At 42.3% G+C, this 19,418-nt stretch overlaps 1 protein-coding gene across 3 annotated transcripts in view; it reads right to left on the reverse strand.

Moving 5' to 3' along the window:
* Window positions 1-1,048: 1,048 nt before the first annotated feature.
* LOC126999842 (kelch-like protein diablo) overlaps window positions 1,049-19,418 on the reverse strand; it is a 29,711-nt gene continuing 11,341 nt past the window's right edge. For all 3 annotated transcript variants that reach the window (XM_050862898.1, XM_050862890.1, XM_050862908.1), the window contains 9 exons: window positions 18,357-18,520; window positions 17,937-18,095; window positions 17,193-17,279; window positions 16,561-16,684; window positions 16,244-16,427; window positions 11,533-11,676; window positions 9,544-9,677; window positions 8,985-9,193; window positions 1,049-8,139 (listed from right to left, as the gene is read on the reverse strand). In XM_050862898.1, coding sequence (XP_050718855.1) covers window positions 7,948-8,139; window positions 8,985-9,193; window positions 9,544-9,677; window positions 11,533-11,676; window positions 16,244-16,427; window positions 16,561-16,684; window positions 17,193-17,279; window positions 17,937-18,095; window positions 18,357-18,520 — 1,397 coding nt within the window. In that variant the 3' untranslated portion in view covers window positions 1,049-7,947. The remainder of the gene's footprint in view (window positions 8,140-8,984; window positions 9,194-9,543; window positions 9,678-11,532; window positions 11,677-16,243; window positions 16,428-16,560; window positions 16,685-17,192; window positions 17,280-17,936; window positions 18,096-18,356; window positions 18,521-19,418) is intronic.

Here is a 19,418-nt window from a genome sequence, read left to right on the forward strand (position 1 = left end):
AAAATTGTCACAGGGATAAACAAATTATCACAGGGAGAAATAAAATTGTCACAGGGAGAAATAAAATTATCACAGGGAGAAATAAAATTGTCACAGGGAGAAATAAAATTGTCACAGGGAGAAATAAAATTGTCACAGGGAGAAATAAAATTGTCACAGGGAAAAATAAAATTATCACAGGGAGAAATAAAATTGTCACAGGGAGAAATAAAATTGTCACAGGGAGAAATAAAATTGTCACAGGGAGAAATAAAATTGTCGCAGGGAGAAATAAAATTGTCACAGGGAGAAATAAAATTGTCACAGGGAAAAATAAAATTATCACAGGGAGAAATAAAATTATCACAGGGAGAAATAAAATTGTCACAGGGAGAAATAAAATTGTCACAGGGAAAAATAAAATTATCACAGGGAGAAATAAAATTATCACAGGGAAATAAAATTATCACAGGGAGAAATAAAATTGTCACAGGGAGAAATAAAATTATCACAGGGAGAAATAAAATTATCACAGGGAGAAATAAAATTGTCACAGGGAGAAATAAAATTGTCACAGGGAGAAATAAAATTGTCACAGGGAGAAACAAACTTGGACAGAAATAAAATTGTCACAGGGAGAAATAAAATTGTCACAGGGAGAAATAAAATTGTCACAGGGAGAAATAAAATTGTCACAGGGAGAAACAAAATTGTCACAGGGAGAAATAAAATTGTCACAGGGAGAAATAAAATTGTCACAGGGAGAAATAAAATTGTCACAGGGAGAAATAAAATTGTCACAGGGAGAAATAAAATTGTCACAGGGAGAAACAAAATTATCACAGGGAGAAATATAATCATCACAGGGAGAAATAAAATTACCACAGAAAAATATAATTATCACCGGGAGAAATATAATTATCACAGAGAAATATAATTATCACAGGGAAAAATATAATTATCACAGGGAGAAATAAAATTACCACAGAAAAATATAATTATCACCGGGAGAAATATAATTATCACAGGGAGAAATATAATTATCACAGGGAGAAATAAAAGGATCACAATACTGTTTCACTGTAATTGAGACGGGTACAAAGTTGCTCTTAGAATAAAATTGTCATGATTTATTCTCTCTCAACATAGGAATATAACACACCTTGTTGACTATAAGATAGTGAAGCAGTTTCCAAATTTAACATTCAGACACTGAGTATAATTAGTACAACAATTTGTTGTTTTTAACTTCGTATTCTATCATTTTCATTCTCAACAATTAGGAATGGTGCCATGCACAGAATGAGACATGTGGAGTTTGTGCAACTTCATACATTACCAAGGTCATGGATACACAGCTACATATTATGGTCATGTTCAGTATTTTGTATTTGGTAATTTGAGACGCTACACATTCATACACATGAACAATGCACACCACTCACATGTTCAGTACACCATGCGGCTGATGGCACAGCACACCAGAGCAGAGGTCTAGCAGCTACCCATACTGGCGTCTAACACATACAGGTGAAATTATTCACAGGAGGTAAAATTAGGTACTATGTACAGGCCATATACCATGGCATGAGATTCTTAAAGCAAATGGTGTGTCAACGTTGTGCAGATCTGTAAACCCCATGGAGTGGAGGGAGGGTCATGCCAGCAAGGGGCAGCCGGCATCCAACCCAGGCCAGGCAGAGCGCCAAGGCTAATACAATGTTGTTTCTGTCACCATTGTTAATCTAACTGCCTCAGATATTAGTCAGGAAAGAGTAAAAAAAAGAAATCTAACAGAATACGTGAAGCAATGAAGGAAACAGTGATATAAATGCATGACAGTTATCATATCTTTGAGACCCTTTCCTTCCGTGGGCAAACTATACAATCTTATAGAAGACATTCTAGTTTAGACCTACAGACTTAAATCCTTATATTGAGCAGGACAGCAAGTTAACAACATTCAGGGTGAAATCTTTGAAACTGTTCTCTAGCAAGGCATCTGCACAGAAAGCCTGTTACCATCAACCACGGCAATGGTGGAGTTGGCTATACCCCAACTCGTCTTCCTGACGTTGTACTGCACAAACTATGCCTCCTAATCTCATCTCTCAAGGAAAGGAGGCAGTAGGAAACATGGGATGATGATGACAATGATGATTGGTGATATGAAACTAGCCATCTTATGAATTATATTACATCAAGTGGTGACTGAACAATAACACTAATGAATATATACTACAAAACTTGAAGTGACATGAGACAGGCGTATAAGGGTGTGGCACCATAGCAAAGGTCCTCCGAGACATGTTGGCATGCCCAGAAAGTCCCAAAAACCACACACACACACACACACACACACACACACACACACACACGCACACACACAACTGAATATAACAGGAACATTTCTTATTCTTGAATAATCTTAAGCCCAATGTTTCTGCTTGAAAACCTTACACGTACAAATATTTCTGTATCACAAAACATTAGATAAGAATGCTCATGATTACAAGTGCTCAAGTCATGAATTCTGTTAAAAGGGAAATCAGGATTGGCAAAAATGCAAAGTTGCCTGCCTTCCAGCCATCATGGATGTAGGGCTTGCTTCCTAATTTGTACTCCCTACTCCAATTAAAACTTACATCAGGGAAAAAAAACTACTCAGAAAATATTGAGCTGCCGAGGCATAAAAATGAACTATTCTCAAATCAAATATTGGCAAGCAGTCTTTATATTTGTAAAGTTCATTTCTATCATCATTAGCAGTATCAGTCACTACTGGACCACTGCAGACCACCAGCCTTTCCCAATGTCCTCCATCTGTCTGATTTTAACCCCTTCACTCCGGCGATGCCAACGGGCGTCCGACGGCCTCACCGTATGGAAAGGGTTAGTCCTCTTCTAAACCTCTTAATCCTCTTCCATTTCCTCTTAATCCTCTTCTAAACCTCTTACAAGGAAATGGAAGAGGATTAAGAGAAATTTAGAAGAGGATTGAGAGGTTTAGAAGAGGATTAATCCTCTTCCACTTCCTCTTGACCCTTTCCATACTGTGACGCCGACGTCTGCGTCACGGATGGAAAGGGTTAATGTACTCATTGGACTTTAGTACAGGTTTTAATTCCACCTCTCTACCCTATCCTCCATCTACCCAGTCTTCTACAACTCCTAGGTAGCCATTCTTACTTGGCTGTCCATTTTTACCAGCTCTATACTTAATGTAATCTGCCAAAGTCCATTTCTTATTTTAGATCATTAGAATATACTTCCATTCTTTTGTGCATCTCAGCTTTCTTTTTTTTTCAGGAGGGAGATGTGAAGTGGCTGAATCATATGTAAGAACAATTTTGTAAATAAACTCAATTTCCTTTAGTAGTTATCCTTCATCAAATACTAATTGGAGTGGTGGATATGAATTAGCAAAGCAGCCCTAACCCAGTGCAAGGTAACACCCATCCCTGCATTACTGGTTGACACCACCAGTCCCATCCCAAGTGCTACATGTGGCTTAAAACTCCAGCTGGAGACCAAAAGCTTCTCTCATCATGAAGTCTGGCAAGTGCAACACAACAGCTTCATGAACACACACACTTGTTGATAACATTGCAATTTTACGAAACACAATATCAGGGTAATGCAAAGACGACAGACAGACAAAGCTTAGGATATGCTTGCCAGTTCATATGCATCATTCCCATCCATACTCATTTCATGAAAAAAATACTAACTACTAACGTGGAGCATACGCCCGGGGGCACATCACTTCACTCACTCACCACCTCCATCCCTGACAGTCCTCCTGAGTAAGCCCAAATGCAGCAATCTAATCCATTCTAAGCCCCTCCCAGCTGGATTGATCAACTTGCCCCACTCATGAGTTACGTGGGCATCCCCTTGGTGTCCTCCACTCAGGGTTGTCTCACACAAAAACGACCCTATGACAAGGATCGACATCCAGGAAGCGTGCCACATGTGCATATAGACGGAGTTAGCATTCATGGACTAAGCTGGTAATAAGTCAACTACAAACCCAGGCAAGTGGGTTTCAGTAGCCATGGTAGGCAATCCACCTAGGCCCTCAAAAAACTGGGGTTACCTGTCAGGAAAGGCATCCGAGGAAGGAAGCAAAACACACTACATACAAAGATAAACAAAGACTGTAGGAATTGGCAACCTCAGGATATCAAAAATTCTTTTAAATCCTATTTGCAGAGGAAAGAAATTAACATTACCAAATACGAGAGCAACTTCTAGGTTAAAAAGTTCCTGCACTCTTCTGTGAGTGATCAAAACTTTGTCTAGGAATTACAGAAATCCTATTTGCAAAGGAAAGAAATGAAGATTCCCAAATACAAGAGCAACTTCTATCAGCGGATGTTTGAGAAAATAAAACCTTACATGAAGGCATATTCAAGTTACAAGTGTATGAACCTGTGTCTACTACCAAGACAGCACTACGCCCGGCTGGCTGGTTTGGGAAAACAAAAGGTAACGGGCTGCCACAAGGTTGTTCTCTCTCATCAGAACTGTGTCATTTTTATGACTCCAAGATGATGTCAAGGTTTCAACAAGAATGGATCACAGAAGGTAATGGAGTACTCCTGAGAACTGTGGATGACTTTCTTTACATATCTAGATCAAAAGAAAATACAATTTCTTTAAAGGATCACATGATCAGAGGGATTCCTGAACTCAATAGCTTTGTTAACAAATTTTATAAATGAGGCTTCAGGTGCAGAAATCGAACAGCTCCAACAAAAGATGAACACCAACGATCATCAACTGTCAACCTCATAAGAGATTATGGGAAAATCTGATGTTAAACACAAGATGATGATTAACATACTTGTCCAAGAACACTTCCTTCTTAATTAAACCCTAAGTTCATTATTAGGATCATTTCACTTCACGATTACTTTTCCAAGTGAGGCAGGAGACATCTGTTTGCCTGATTTTTATGCCTCAATCAAATTTACATTTTTTTTTTTTTTCTTTTACTTTCCTGAGATTAGTACAGATTGGAATGGTGTGTTGGAATTGGCAACCATACCCTGCACCAACTCAGGCCACATCACCCCAACACTAGAAAGGCCGAGCCACGTGCTGCAGCTTAAGAACAATTACCTGCAGTCAATAGCAATCCCAAACATGGAACTTTTTGGAATCAAGGAACAGACAATACAACAGACCTTAAACAGTAAAAGTCCGAAAATCCGCCGTCAAATACTTCAAAAATCTCAATGGTTTGGAATTTTTACCCAAGGATTAATATTAGTTTTTTGGGGTGAGGGAGAAAAATTGAGGAAAAAATTGAACATACCGAAACCTAGACCCCCAGAATACTGGATTAAAGGACTTTTGCTGTAAAACCAGTATTGTCAAATCCCCTAAGTTAACTCTCAGTCATCTGACACTGCAAATTCTTTGTCATGGCATAAATGAATTATCCATAAATATAATATCCCAAGTACTCTCTATAATAACACATGCCTTCCAGGTGCAAGGAGGCACAGTGAAAACTTTTACAAAAATACACAACTTTCAAAAGAAGAAAAATCCTAATCAGCAATTTTTGATCTACCTACTAATGAACTGTGTGAGGAAATGCCACTTATGATACATGGGGCATCTTATGGCATCAAGAGTGATGTCCCTCTAAACATAGCTTAACTAAATAAATAATCACAGAGGGTTTGCACATGCAGCCAACAGGATGGCCATGTGCAGCAACTTAAACATAACATCTAATATTAATATACACCTATCCCTCATATATTGCACCTGATTGGGACCATGAAACTCCCAGCATATAAAAAATTGCAATAGCCAAACAAAAGACTTTATGGGATTTATTCTAATTGGTTCAAAGACCTCCCCAACTTATTGTGTCTTCCCCATTCCTCCCCCTTTTTTCTCACTTCTAGAGGCAGTAGTGACATACGAACAGATGAACATTTGCATCATATAAAATCAGAGTATTTGTGACCTTGAGATGTGTAGGGGGCACAGTAGTACACTACAGCACAAAATTACAGTGTGTTATGGTCTGGACAGTAAAAGTATGATAGGATATTTTGGTATGAAAGTTTTTTCATAGTACAGTACAATTAAAGGTAAAATGATTTTTCTATATCTTTTTCATACCTTTTCGTACCAAGCCACAGGTGCTTGACTCTGGGTGTGAACCTGTCTTGGCTCCCTAACCAGACCTGAGGGGAGCCCAGCAGGGTAGCAACAGTAATTAATTAATCCACCCTGTCCTGACCTCAACTCTGACTTCAGGTGCCTGGTTACTGGGCATTGTGGTTAGGATGGTGTGGCCTCAGCTCAGCCCTCCCAAGGGACTCCCTGACATCAGTCTGAGGTGTGATATCAAGTACGAAATTACAGTACAATATTTTATCATACTAATATGGTACAAAGGCAATTCATAGGTATGGTACAGTTACAGTACCTTTTTTTTTCTCTGGTAGAAATTACAATAAAGGAATCGTACCATGCCATACTGCATGCTCTGGTAGGGGGATTGGGGCTCCAAGGCTTGAAAGAATGTTATTCCTGTCCACCCCGGTGAGTCAGGAACTTGGCAAGGTGGTTATCGGCTTCTTCACTGCTGAACCAGCCATTTAAAGTCAGCCTTTTGGAAGGTTATGAAGTATCAAGAATGTCAGGAATGTTGCCAGGGTCCCTGACACTGAGTTCTTAATCTAATGTGCCTGTAACTGCGCACAGCCTGAGCCTGCCTGAGTCTTGATGTACAGTTGACCCATTGAGTCTTGCATTGGTTTCTGCTGATCCCCACTCAGGTTTCCTTCATACTAACTTTATGCTTAGGAGTCTGTTTCTTAGTCAGTCAATCAATCAAAAGCACAGGGAGGTGCTAAAATCAACCCAATCAGAACAGAAGATGACTACAGGTCACCACCAATCAAAACACATGTCCACCACTAATTAACAGGGAGCATACACCCATCGCTTTGCTCACCCACCAACTCCACCCGCAACGGACAACCTGGGTAAGCCTCCAGGCAGCTACCCTTCACATTCTACTTCTGCGATACACGGAAATTTCCCACGATGCCCAAAAAGTGTAATTTTTTATATAACCACTATATAGGAGATTCATGATACCCAACCCTGCGATATATGAGGGACACCTGTGATCTTTGTTGTCACCCATCAACTACCACCACCACCACCACATCACCGCAACTAAACATTTGGTCTAGCCAAATGATTACTGATTATAATGCAGAAGTTCAATCATTATTTTTCACATTATTCAAATAGGCAGAATTCTAGCGTAAGAATAGGAGTCTGTCATTTCTTTTCGAATTTCATAACTTTTTTGGATACTTACTGATCATGTCTCTTCAATTCACTCAAAGTCAAAGCTTCATCTACCTTCTGAGCAACACAAAGTCATTAGCAAGACAATGGTGTCTGGCATGCATGCTGAAAGACGAAGAAGTGTGTGACTGCAGAGACAGACAAACCAACACAAGTCGTCATACAATAAAACCCTGACTATCCGGCCCCCAGGCATCTGGAAACCCAAAGTATCCGGCAAAAATGTGGCCACTCAGAAATAAAATAAAAAGATCCAAGAAAATTGGTAATCAACAAGAATCTGGCCAGTTTAATCCATTATTTCTGCTTTTCCAGCACCTCTGAATCCCCTACTGTTGCCGGATAGTAGAAATTTTACTGTACTTAAGTCCATAATGTCAGGTAATTTACTGGTTGCTCAGCATTTCCTACTTGGCTCGCATGCACAAACACACACACACACACACACACACACACACACACCAAGTACTGCTACCTGAGCCATCATGGCCTACTCCCTCTCCATCTATCTCTCTCTCTCTCTCTGTTTGCACATATTTAAATGAGTCCACTGTTACCAACTCCAAGTTTCCCACTGACAGTAACCCCAAGCCAGAATTCTAGCCCTTCGTTTAATCACCAAAGATGTGCCTCATTGTGGGGCAGCTTAACCACTCCGACCCCTCCGCCCAGCCTCCTGTAGTTCATGGAGCCACACAACCGCCAATGGTTCTGGTCAGGGTCGTACACCTCAATGGTCTTTAAGTAAGTGGTTCCATCAAAGCCGCCCACAGCATACAGCATCCCATTCACCACGGCCAGACCCACCTGTGAGGAAGAAGGGTTTGGCAAACACAAACATAATCATAAGGAGTCTGCAAGAAGCTGGTGGGTGGTCTGCAAGAAGCCAGTAGGTAAGATAGGCATAGGTTCAGTATGTTCTCCAATTCATAAAAACATACCACTGACATTAGTATTCATTTCAGGAAGATAACTACACTACTCTGGAAATTGGGCCCAGAGATAAAAACATACTCCATCATCAGAATGATAGAAATGTGATTAACCATTATATATATTCTGAGAGTAGTTAATCCCCATAGCTCAGTTCTGTTTTCCCAAGGCGTTGTTCTTATCCTGAAGTGAGTACTAGTGGAGAAAAAAAAAGACTACTTGACAGAACACACTAGTGGAACAAGGAAACATAAAACAGCAGCCTCCCTCTCCTGAAGATAGCACAGCATTAGCATCAGCATCAGCAGCACCAGTTGAATGTTATATTTCCCCATAAAATCTCAAGAGGTAAGATGGGTAATAATATGCTTCCAACTATTTCTTTCCATTGCCTCAGCCTCTCCAATGCCCCTGTTGCCAAATCCTTTTCAACACACTGCCTCCATATCTTCCTTGGCAACCTGGCACATTCCCTCCAACAGCTCTCCCCAGTGCATCACCATCCTCCCTCCCTCTTCCCATGCCCAAACCACCTCAATCTTGTTCTCAGCATCAGTACTCACCCCACTCCTCTAGCCTCCCTCCCTCTTCACATGCCCAAGCCACCTCTGTCTCCTTACTCTCAACATATATAACTCATCCCAATGCCTCACCATCATCCCTCCCTATTCACAAACCCAAGCCACCTCAGTCTCCTTACTCTCAGCCTTTGTACTCACCCCACTCCTCCGTGAAGTCATGGCGACAATGGGGCTCCACTGGTTGGTGTGTGGGTTATAACGTTCGGCACTGGACAGCTCAGTGCAGTCATCGCGGCCCCCAACAGCGTAGATCATGTTGTTGTAGACCGCACAGCCTAGGTGTTTGCGGCGAGTGCTCATGGCCGGCATCATGACCCACTTGTTCATCTTGGGGTCATAGCGCTCCACTGTGATAGAGTTGTTGAAATTCTGCTTAATAAATGGCTTGGAAAAAAGTATTAAAAAGGTGCCTTGTTTCATTTCCATTGCTTGTTTGAACGTGACATGATTATAGATAACGCCCCCTCTTCCCCTCCCTCCCTCTGTTTTTGTCCTCCCCTTTTTTCCTTCTTACTTTACTATCATCAAAGGGACTCTTTGGGTTTATATCAATTTTCTATTCTTTATTTTACTTCGATGCCCTCTCTTGGATCTCAATAATAATAATAATAATAATAATAATAATAATAATAATAATAATAATAATAATAATAATAACAATAACAATAATAATAATAATAATAATATAAATAAATACCTGTGTTGAGGGGGCTCTGGCCATCTGAGCCACCCACAGCATACAGGAAGCCACCCAGCACCGCCACCGCCACACCCAGCCTTCGTGTGTTCATGGAGGCCACCTTAGTCCACCTGTTGCTCTGGGGGTCATACCTGCCGAGGAAGCAGTAAAAGCCGAGTGTATTCACTCCCTTGTACACATACTTTAACACCTAAAGTACAGGCTAGAGGGCGATTTCCTGCTCACGAGCATGGGCCACGTTGATAAAATTTGGCGAAATAGGTGTTCTTCATCAGTTCCCTGTGCGGCAGTTTCAGACCCAAAAACAATAGTTCATAGTCCTTTTACACCGCTAATCTCTCATTTACGTAATGAAAGAAACTAGATGTCCCTCGGTTGCAGCACGGCAGAGAAATGATGTTGGGAAGTACAAATTTTGGCAGGAAATCGGATGACAGGAATCCCCACACCCCACATTTCTGCCTTTCTTCGCCCGAGCGGGAACTCCCATTAGCCGTCTTTTAGGGGTTAACCCTGTGTCACTTAAATGTAATCACGTAAAAATCAAACTTTTTTTTTCTTCCTTTTACTAAGTACAGGGTGTTGCCGTCCCAGTACTTCCATGGAATGAATCACTCAGGAAAAAACAATCAAGATCCAGAAATAAAACTGATGCGTTAATTCAAGTTAGCAGAGCAGCTTTTTCCAGAAAGGAGCACTCACTAGGTGGAAGCAGGGGTGTGGAGTCGGATGTAAAAAATTTTGACTCCTACTCCAGCAATTTTAAGGTTGCAACTCCGACTCCACCCCCCTCCCCCTCTTCTGCAGTACAGTGGTAGGCATATCAAACCCGGCCACACTACACCCAGCCACACATCACACGTGTTGTAAATAGGCCCACCTAACATCACCGTAGGCAATCCAGGATTCAGAACGTTTCCTAAGTTGGAGAAGGTAGCGTTATAATTGCATTTCGTAAAGAACCCTTATAACCAAAAACTAACTAAAATTATGGGTATTCTTTTTCTTGAACACAACATTGAATAAACAACAGAACAATGATATGAAAATACGTATAGCCACCGTTGCCAGATTGTCGTACTCAAAGCATAGTAGCTACCAGTTTCTGATGCCTAACTATTGACAAGAACATCAGAATCGAACTTTAAACGATAACTATAAATTAGTTTCGTTATTAGAGCCCAGAAGACAGTTTGGGGGTAGGAAGTCAGGCAATATAATCGGCTGGGTATGACAATCTGGCAACATTGGTCTGCAGGCTCGAGGCCCGAGGCAGCAGTGCCCACCATTTTGAGGGTATCAGATACTTTTAATAGCATATTTTTACTGCACAGAGCAGGTCATGTCACTTATTGTGACTTCATGAGCTTTCATATTTATCTATTTGTGTATATTTCATGGTGGCAAAACTTGAATTACTAGGTTCATTTATACCAGTGACATGAATTTGTGGCTGATTTTCACGACAGAATTTCACTCTAATAAGTGAATCAGACCCCACAGAAATATTACCAGTGTGTGTATAAATGAATAAAAGATAAGCACATAATTTGATTTAACTCTAGGAAGTCTCGTGGATCATTAATAAATAAAAACAAAACATCCAGATAGGCCACTCTTTAGCCCATTACCTTTAATCACCCCACATTTTGGTGATGTTAGGTGCACCTGTTGTCGGAGTCAGGTATATTTTTACCAACTCTGACTCCGACTCCGGCCAATAGTAGGCGACTCCAGCAACTCTGACTTCGACCCTGCACCCTTGGTTGGAAGTAAGGCTGCATAAAATTGCCAAATGTATCCATGAACCAATACATTAAGAGTGCAATCTGGTTAATAGGGGAAGAAACCCACAGAAAACTGCACAGCACACCAAAGAGCTCACAGCAGTAAATCCAACATACTGATGCCAAAAAATAAGTAAAAATATAATACAACAAGTGCCAATGATGGACAAGGCCACACATCCTCCCCGGGGACACCCACCTTTCAACGACATTGAGGCAGGAGACGCCATCCTGGCCGCCCACCGCATAGAGGTAGCCATCCAGTACCGCCACGCCCACGCTGGTGCGACAAGTGCTGGTCGGCGCCACCTCACACAGCCACTGATTCGTCTGAGGGTCATACCTGAAGAAACACGGGTGCAATAATATAGAAAAATAACAAATATACTGGATAATTTAAGTGCAAATGAACAAAAACGCAAGAAAAAGTCTCTGCCAGTTCTTCTCCCCGCACAGTTGCTATCCATACACAGGGGTCTTGTCCGCCCTCGTATGGAGTATGCATCTCACGTGTGGGAGGGGTCCACTCACACAGCTCTCTTGGACAGAGTGGAGTCTAAGGCCACGGCCACACAGGGAGCGAGAAAGCTAGCGAGAGCGGCAAGGCGAGTTTCTGTGGCCACACGAAAAGCGAGGCGAGGTGAGGGTTGTCATGGCAATGCGGCCCGCAAGGCAGTATAGCCTAACAAGTTACACACCCCTCGCCCCCATCCAAGTCGGCCCACACAAGGGATGAGGTGAAAAGTTTTTATAAATAGTTCCGTGCTTCACTTATTTGGCATTTTATGAGAATTCTCTTAACACTATACCTTGGCTACATTAAACGTGCGGTTGTGGGCGGAGTAAGCGTACGGGATCCCTTGTACAGCCTTGCCGCGTGTCTCCCAGCCCACGATGTAGAAATGTTCTAATTTAAGTAAAACAATGGCAAATATGATCAGCAAATATGCATACACATTTAATCTTAGTATTATAACGTATGGAAGAACAGTTAACTTATTATGGATAAGATATTTGTAAGCATACAAAGAAATGTGGCATACATATTTTACAGAGTTGCTAAAAAAATGCTATACTTATTATTGAGTTTCCCTTACGTTTTGGGATGGCTAAGGGGTTTCACAATTATATTTAGATTATATCGTGAAGGAATGTACGTTAAAATAAGCTGACATAAGTATGAAAAAAAAAAATCATTAAAATCCTCGCGGCGGTAACGCTCCCAGCCAACACCCAGACACGCCCGCCATCCACACAGGTGTGTGGGGGGGGGGGGAGAGAGAGAGAGAGAGAGAGAGAGAGAGAGAGAGAGAGAGAGAGAGAGGGGGGGGGGGGGGGGGGCCATGGAGAGGGGAGGCGAGAGAGAAGAGGAGGAGGAGCGAAACGCGAGGGACGAGAGGGAGAGAGACGCAGATGAGGAAGTAATAAGAGAATTAGTGTGTCTCAGGGGAATACTAGGGTCAAGTCAGGTCAGGTCACTCTCCACACCTGTGTAGGGAGTGGTGTAGGAGTGGAATCTGGAAATATATAATGAATATGGCGGAAAGAGTGTAACACCGTGTTTTGTATATACGTATATATATATATATAAATATATATATATATATATATATATATATATATATATATATATATATATATATATTTTTTTTTTTTTTTTTTTTTACGTTGTTGCCTATTGCGCCGGTAGGCATCTTCCCGGTGGGGCCTGATGGTCGGCCCAAGGCTTCTTCCAGGTGGGGCCTGATGGTCGGCCCAGCCCGTTCTGGCGGAGGCGAGTGTTTATAGTGGCGCCATCTTGCATTGGCTCATGCTGCCCCCCGGAACTCGTACTTGATTCGCTTGGACGGCTTCCTCTAGAGTCCGGGTTGATGGGTGGTCTTCAGGACAGCATGTGGGTAGTTTTAAGCCACTCGGCGGTGACCGAAAAATCCGAGTGGTAGCGTGAGGATTCGAACCCGCGTTGTCCATCACGCGGCGAATGTGGGTCCAGTACGCTATCACTTTGGCCACCGCCTACCCATAAACCTCTGTATATATGTTTTACAGGGCGCTACGTCGATAGGGTAGATACAGGCAGAGAGAGGTAGTAAAAATAAGGGCAACACTTAATCCTGTCCAGCGAAGCACGTGGTCGCACAGCAATCAGCACAAGCACTCAGCACACCCCTGCAGGCACCTAACAAACTCGGTTGACGATAAGCAGTAGTAAGGTGGTAAGGTAAGTAAGCAAGGTGGGGTTAAAATGTGGCAACGCTGTACTGCCGCTTATTCCCTAGAGCCCTACATCACAGCCACATGTGTGAGCTAGCCGGAGTATAACGTGTTCAGGGGGCTTTTCTCTATAAGATGGAAATATATATATTAGTACTCATTTCATAGCCGCTGCAAATGGTAGCTATATGTAAAATGTGTTATAAACATTACAGAGTGATTATTTAACTTCAACTCGTCACTATTTATTTAGTTTGTTTTATTGAGTTTTCACAAACACATTCGAGTTCAGCAAATACTGCTGCATCTAACGGTGTTAACCAAAATGTCCTAACTATTGTATGAGTTGAGTTACGGCAAATAATATAGAAGCATGTATGTGATGTCACTCCTTCAGACCGAGCGATCTCGCGCAAGAAAAGCGAGAAAAGTTAATCGTCAACTCTCCTCTCTTTCTCACTTATCAGCTCATTTCTCGCCATTATCTGCTCAATGCCAGTGTGGCCACCTCCACTTAATTTTTAATTAATTTTTTTTAACTTTTATGACGTGTCATCGTGCACCAGGACCTTTTTACCCTTCGATGACGCGAAACGCATCATCGTGCGCGAGAGGGTTAAAGTTTCTTGCTCTCGTTCTTGCCCGCTTTCTCGCTCCCTGTGTGGCCGCGGCCTAAGGCTCTTCATCTCATCAGCTCTCCTACTCTTACTGATAGTCTTCTACCTCTTAACCCTTTCATTGCTAAACGCTCGCAGCAAGCGTTAGGCGTATTTGCTGATGGTGCTAAACACTCGCTGCAAGCTCCAGCCGCACTCAAATCTCCCGCATATGAGTGTTCCAACAATATTTCTCACAACACAGGATTGCCAATTGAGTGGGTTCTCAACTAAATTTGGTGGAAAATCAAATTAGCCTAGTGCGGAAAATCTACGGACGAGTAACTGGTGGATGTTCTTGTCCAATATAGCGGCATTTTGGCATAGCTTCACCAATCACCTGACTGATTTTTTCACCAAATAGTTGTAAATATTGCAGTTGGCAATACTACCTTTCCAGAACCTCCAGGAGAGATGTCCACAGTTCCCTCAAAATGGCTGATCATCGTGCACACACTGACGTAAGTGTTCACATTCAACACTCCCTGAAAGTGCATGTACGTTCGCAGGAGAAGCATACATAACAGACTCCTATAGATCTGGGCCTCCTCTAATCATTGTTGTTTTTTGGTTTTTAGCTGCGATGAATAGTTTATGAGATACAGAGGTAAAAAGAGACCCCTCATTGGGCTGCCCGACTACGCCTGAGGGGATAGTCGCGTCTCGCCCCACGCGCAAAGAAAGGGTTAAATTCCGCCGCCATGTTGCCTCTCTTTCTATCTTCTATCGCTATTTTCATGCTGACTCCTCTTCTGAACTTGCTAACTGCATACCTTCCCCCCTCCCGCGGCCTTGCCGCACGCGACTTTCTACTCAAGCTCATCCCTTTACTGTCCAAATCCCTTACGCACAAGTTAACCAGCATCTTCACTCTTTCATCCCTCACACTGGTAAACTCTGGAACAATCTTCCTTCATCTATTTCCTCCTGCCTACGACTTGAACTCTTTCAAGAGGAGGGTATCAGGACACCTTTCCTTCCGAAGTTGACCTCTCTTTGGCCACTCCTCAGAGCGCTTTTTGTGGGAGCAGCGAATAGCGGTTTTTTTTTCCATTATTGTTTCCTTTTTTTTTGCCCTTGAGCTGCTTCCTCTGCTGGAAAAAAAAATAATAATAAATAAAAATAAAAAATAAAAAAAGGAAAGAATACTCATTATAAACCAGGTGAGAAACTTTCTATTAAATCTGTAGAGACCCATTTAGCGCGAGAATTAGGTGGATGAACGCGGTTGCGCTAACTGAATGCGCGCTAATTGAATAAAGTAACCAATATGAAAGAAAATATTTGGTGCACACGTGGGTCTGACTTTTGGGTTTGATAATTACTCAAAATAATCACTCACATTAAAAAAAAAACCTACGATTGGCTGAGCTCTGAAAACACGCTTGTGATTCGCTGGGAGTCCGATGACGTCATCGCCGGCGCTCACCCGGTCAGCGGCCTCGCTGCCTATAGGCAGTATCACACTGGCCGTTTTCTTCTAACCATTGTGGCTACTGGCAACGCCCATGCACCCATCCGGAAGCGAGTTGTCGGTTCACCGTAACCTGGTGTCACACTGAGCCCTTTCTTCCCACCGCATTGGCGGCAGCTTGGACAACCGGCAAATCCAAATTTTCCAGGTGTGCGTCACACACGGCCAAGGTCAGTTGCCCATATCCACATCCACAACGTAAACAAAGCACTTGCCCTGTATCAACATGGCGTCGTCTGCTAAAGTAAGGGTTCTCACGGCTTGTGCCGCGCATCATGGCGGCTTAGCGCAATTTTCAAAATTCAGTCATGGTGGCTGCTCATGCTAACTGAGGCTTTCACGCTAATTTTTTTTTTTCTTGGTAGATGGTGGCTCACACTAATTGCAGCTCTACTGTACATGCAAATAGGAAATGGAGGGAGAAGGAGGAGGAGGAGGAAAGAAGTCCACTGCATCCTCCTCTGGCAAGGGTTCAACTTTCATCTCTCTACCTGGTTTTCAGTCTGCCTGAACTTCTTCCATTCCTGGGTTGCCACTCTGTTACTTTAGTGGCCAATCAAGCTCACCTCTCCACACTGTTGAGGTAGGACTGTCCATCATGGCCACCCACTGCATAGAGGAGGTCAGACAGCACTGCCACGCCGACCCCACACCTGCGCTTGCTCATGGGCGCCACCATCCGCCACTCACACGTGGTGGGATCAAACCTTTCCACAGAGGCAATGGCATCCCCACTGCACCACCCGCCCACTGGAAGTACACGATGGAGTTACCTTTACACAAACAGGCACATATATTACAAACACATCAACAACTATATAGATCAGGATCTCCACTAAGAAGCCAGGTCATGGTTGCCAATGGAAAAGCTCCTGAGACCCACCTGCAAAGAGGACTTCCCCAGTCTTGATAGGCTTGCGTGGGCGCGTGCGAGGCCCCTGCATGAGTGGCCGCTCCTGGGGCAGCAGCAGGTAGTTCTTGGCCTCGTCCACAAGGTCTCGGCATGCCTGGAACCACAGAAAAGGTATAAGTAATGTTGGGGACATAAGCTAAAGCTGCACGTGGCCTCAGTAACAGTATGACACTGGGTTACCATACTTTCTTCCCCCTGGCTTCCCCAAGTACCCATTTATCGCTCTGCCAAAAGGGAGGATGGATGAGTGGGTGATCTGAGAATGGACTGGCACCATTACAAAGCACAACCAGGCTTTAAAGCTAAAGGTTGATGACTTTTAGCCAGAGGATTTGAGGTACCTCAGGCCAAGCACACACATCTGACAAAGCTTTCAAAGGGGTGTGGGCCAGGCCTTTCCACGGGTAGTTTTATGACCCTGACAGTAGTTTGACAAAGCTTCTGAAAACATGAAAAAAACACTCATGAGATCCCAATTTATCCCCTTTGTGGACTTTGAAAATAGTTCATGGGAGAGATGGAAGAATCTGAGCATACTGAACTCAGCTTATGATTGTGGAAAGTGCAGGACTACAGCCACAGAAGTGAAGCAATGACCTTACCTCATCGCTCTTTATTAGTAGGTCAGAGCCCACAGTGCCCACCAGAAACTTGGGACTCAGCAGTGGCAGCCGCACATGCTCCAGAACCTGAAAATTGCCCCCACAAAAAGGATAGAGTTAGCCACACACACACACACACACACACACACACACACACACACAAGGATCCACATCATCATCATATACCAATCTAGACACCTCTCCTTTATACTGTTTTTATATAATCAACATCCACTTACTAACTCATTAAATATTGTTTTTGTCACCCCCCTTTTCATTCTTCTCCATACTTTACTGTCACTGTCTCTATTTTTCATATCCCTGTCTGCTCATCAAAGGGACTGCTTAGGTCTATAACATTTTTTTTTATTTTCCCTTGGTGCCCTTTCATGGATCTCAATAATAATAAATAATAAAAGATGTGGTTTGAAAGAGATACAGAAGAGAGTGAGACAGAGAAGGTTACAATGGTTCAGATATGTGAGAAGAGAGACAGAGAGCAGGGTGCTGAGGATGGTGGGGGAAATGGAGGTACCTGGAAAGAAGGCAGTTGGAAGACCGAGGAGAACATGGAGAGGAAGTGTGCAACAAGACTTGGAAGTGTTAGAAATAGAGGAAGGATTAGCACTGGACCTAGCAAGATGGAGGAGGACCATCACAAGTCTGACCCCAGGAACGGGAGAAGGTAAACTATAAACGACGAAGAAGTGCATAGGGTGGATGGCGTGGGAAGGCCGGGAATACCTGGGCCAGATAAGGGCGGCGCTCAGTGACGTTGTACTTGACCCAAGCCATCACAGCGCTGAACACCTGCTCCTCTGACCTCACGTTGAGCTCGTCGCTGGAGATGATGTCCATTAGCTGGTTCACTGGCAACTCCATGAATTCCTCACTCTCCATCACCTGCCGGCATCACATACAGGGTTGAGAGGGGGGGGGGGGGGGGTTGTGAGATACATGTAAAAATAAAATAATAATGATAAGTTTACATCAGTATTTACCTGTTGGTGTTGTGATAATTTACTAACTTACCTAGGAAAGTTAGAGAGCAAGAGTGAGTTGTTACACTACTACTTACTTTTACAATTAGAACTGGAATATAATACTCATAAGTGATTACAGTATGGTAATAAGTTCTTTCTAAGCCTAATGGATGGCACTGACCTCCTGGAAGTTGTGTTGCGTGAACTTGTCAGCAATGCGAAGAAGGTCCCTGCAGGAGTGGGTGTCTGCAAAAGCCCGGATTCCCAAACAGTTGGATGGGTGCAGCTGCTGCTTCAGAAACTCACAACACACTTCTTGGATCTCCAACATCTGAAGCAAGCAAGCTGGGGAAAGAAAGGGAAATGGTCAATTGGTGGGTTATTCATGTGGTATCATTATTCACTACTTATACTATGATTTCTTTGAACTTTTCATATAATAAGTAGTGCAAACTGCACAAGTTTTAGACATCTAAGTACATATATATTGCTTTCACTTACAATATATTTGAATAACCTATAACAGTGTTCTTCCAGTTTTTCTTCAATATCTTAAACATCCTGCACAGAGCAACACCACATGCTTCACCCCCCTCTCCACCCTCATTGAAGTACAGAGTATCTTCAAAGTCAACAATGCTCCAAACGCTGCCTTCAGAGCACACAGATTCGAACGAAGAATCTAATAGGTCTGTCTCCCAATTGCACTTTCACTTAGTCCTTTGCAAGGAGTAGGGGTAAAACTGTGTCTCTGCTAGGGTGGTGGAGATTGCTGACTGGTGCTACTGTCAGACAATGGCGACTCACCATGTTTATACCAGGGTTGGTGATTTTTTTTTATCAAAATCAAAAAAATATTTTTTTCTTATTTTTGTTTACTATATGTGTGTGTGTGTGTGTGTGTGTGTGTGTTTCGATATATATAAATATATATATATATATATATATATATATATATATATATATATATATATATATATATATATATATATATATATATATACATATATATATATATATATATATATATATATATATATATATATATATATATATATATATATATATATATATATATATATATATATATATATATATATATATATATATATATATATATATATATATACTTCGGTCAGGTGATAGTGCTGTCATTGAAGATCATTTCATGAAACTAGCCCTCACACCTGTTCACTATTTAGCAAATATACTACATCCACCTTACAAGGGGAAAAAACTAACT

The sequence above is a fragment of the Eriocheir sinensis genome, chromosome 2, assembly GCF_024679095.1.
Source record: "Eriocheir sinensis breed Jianghai 21 chromosome 2, ASM2467909v1, whole genome shotgun sequence".
NCBI lineage: Eukaryota > Metazoa > Arthropoda > Malacostraca > Decapoda > Varunidae > Eriocheir > Eriocheir sinensis.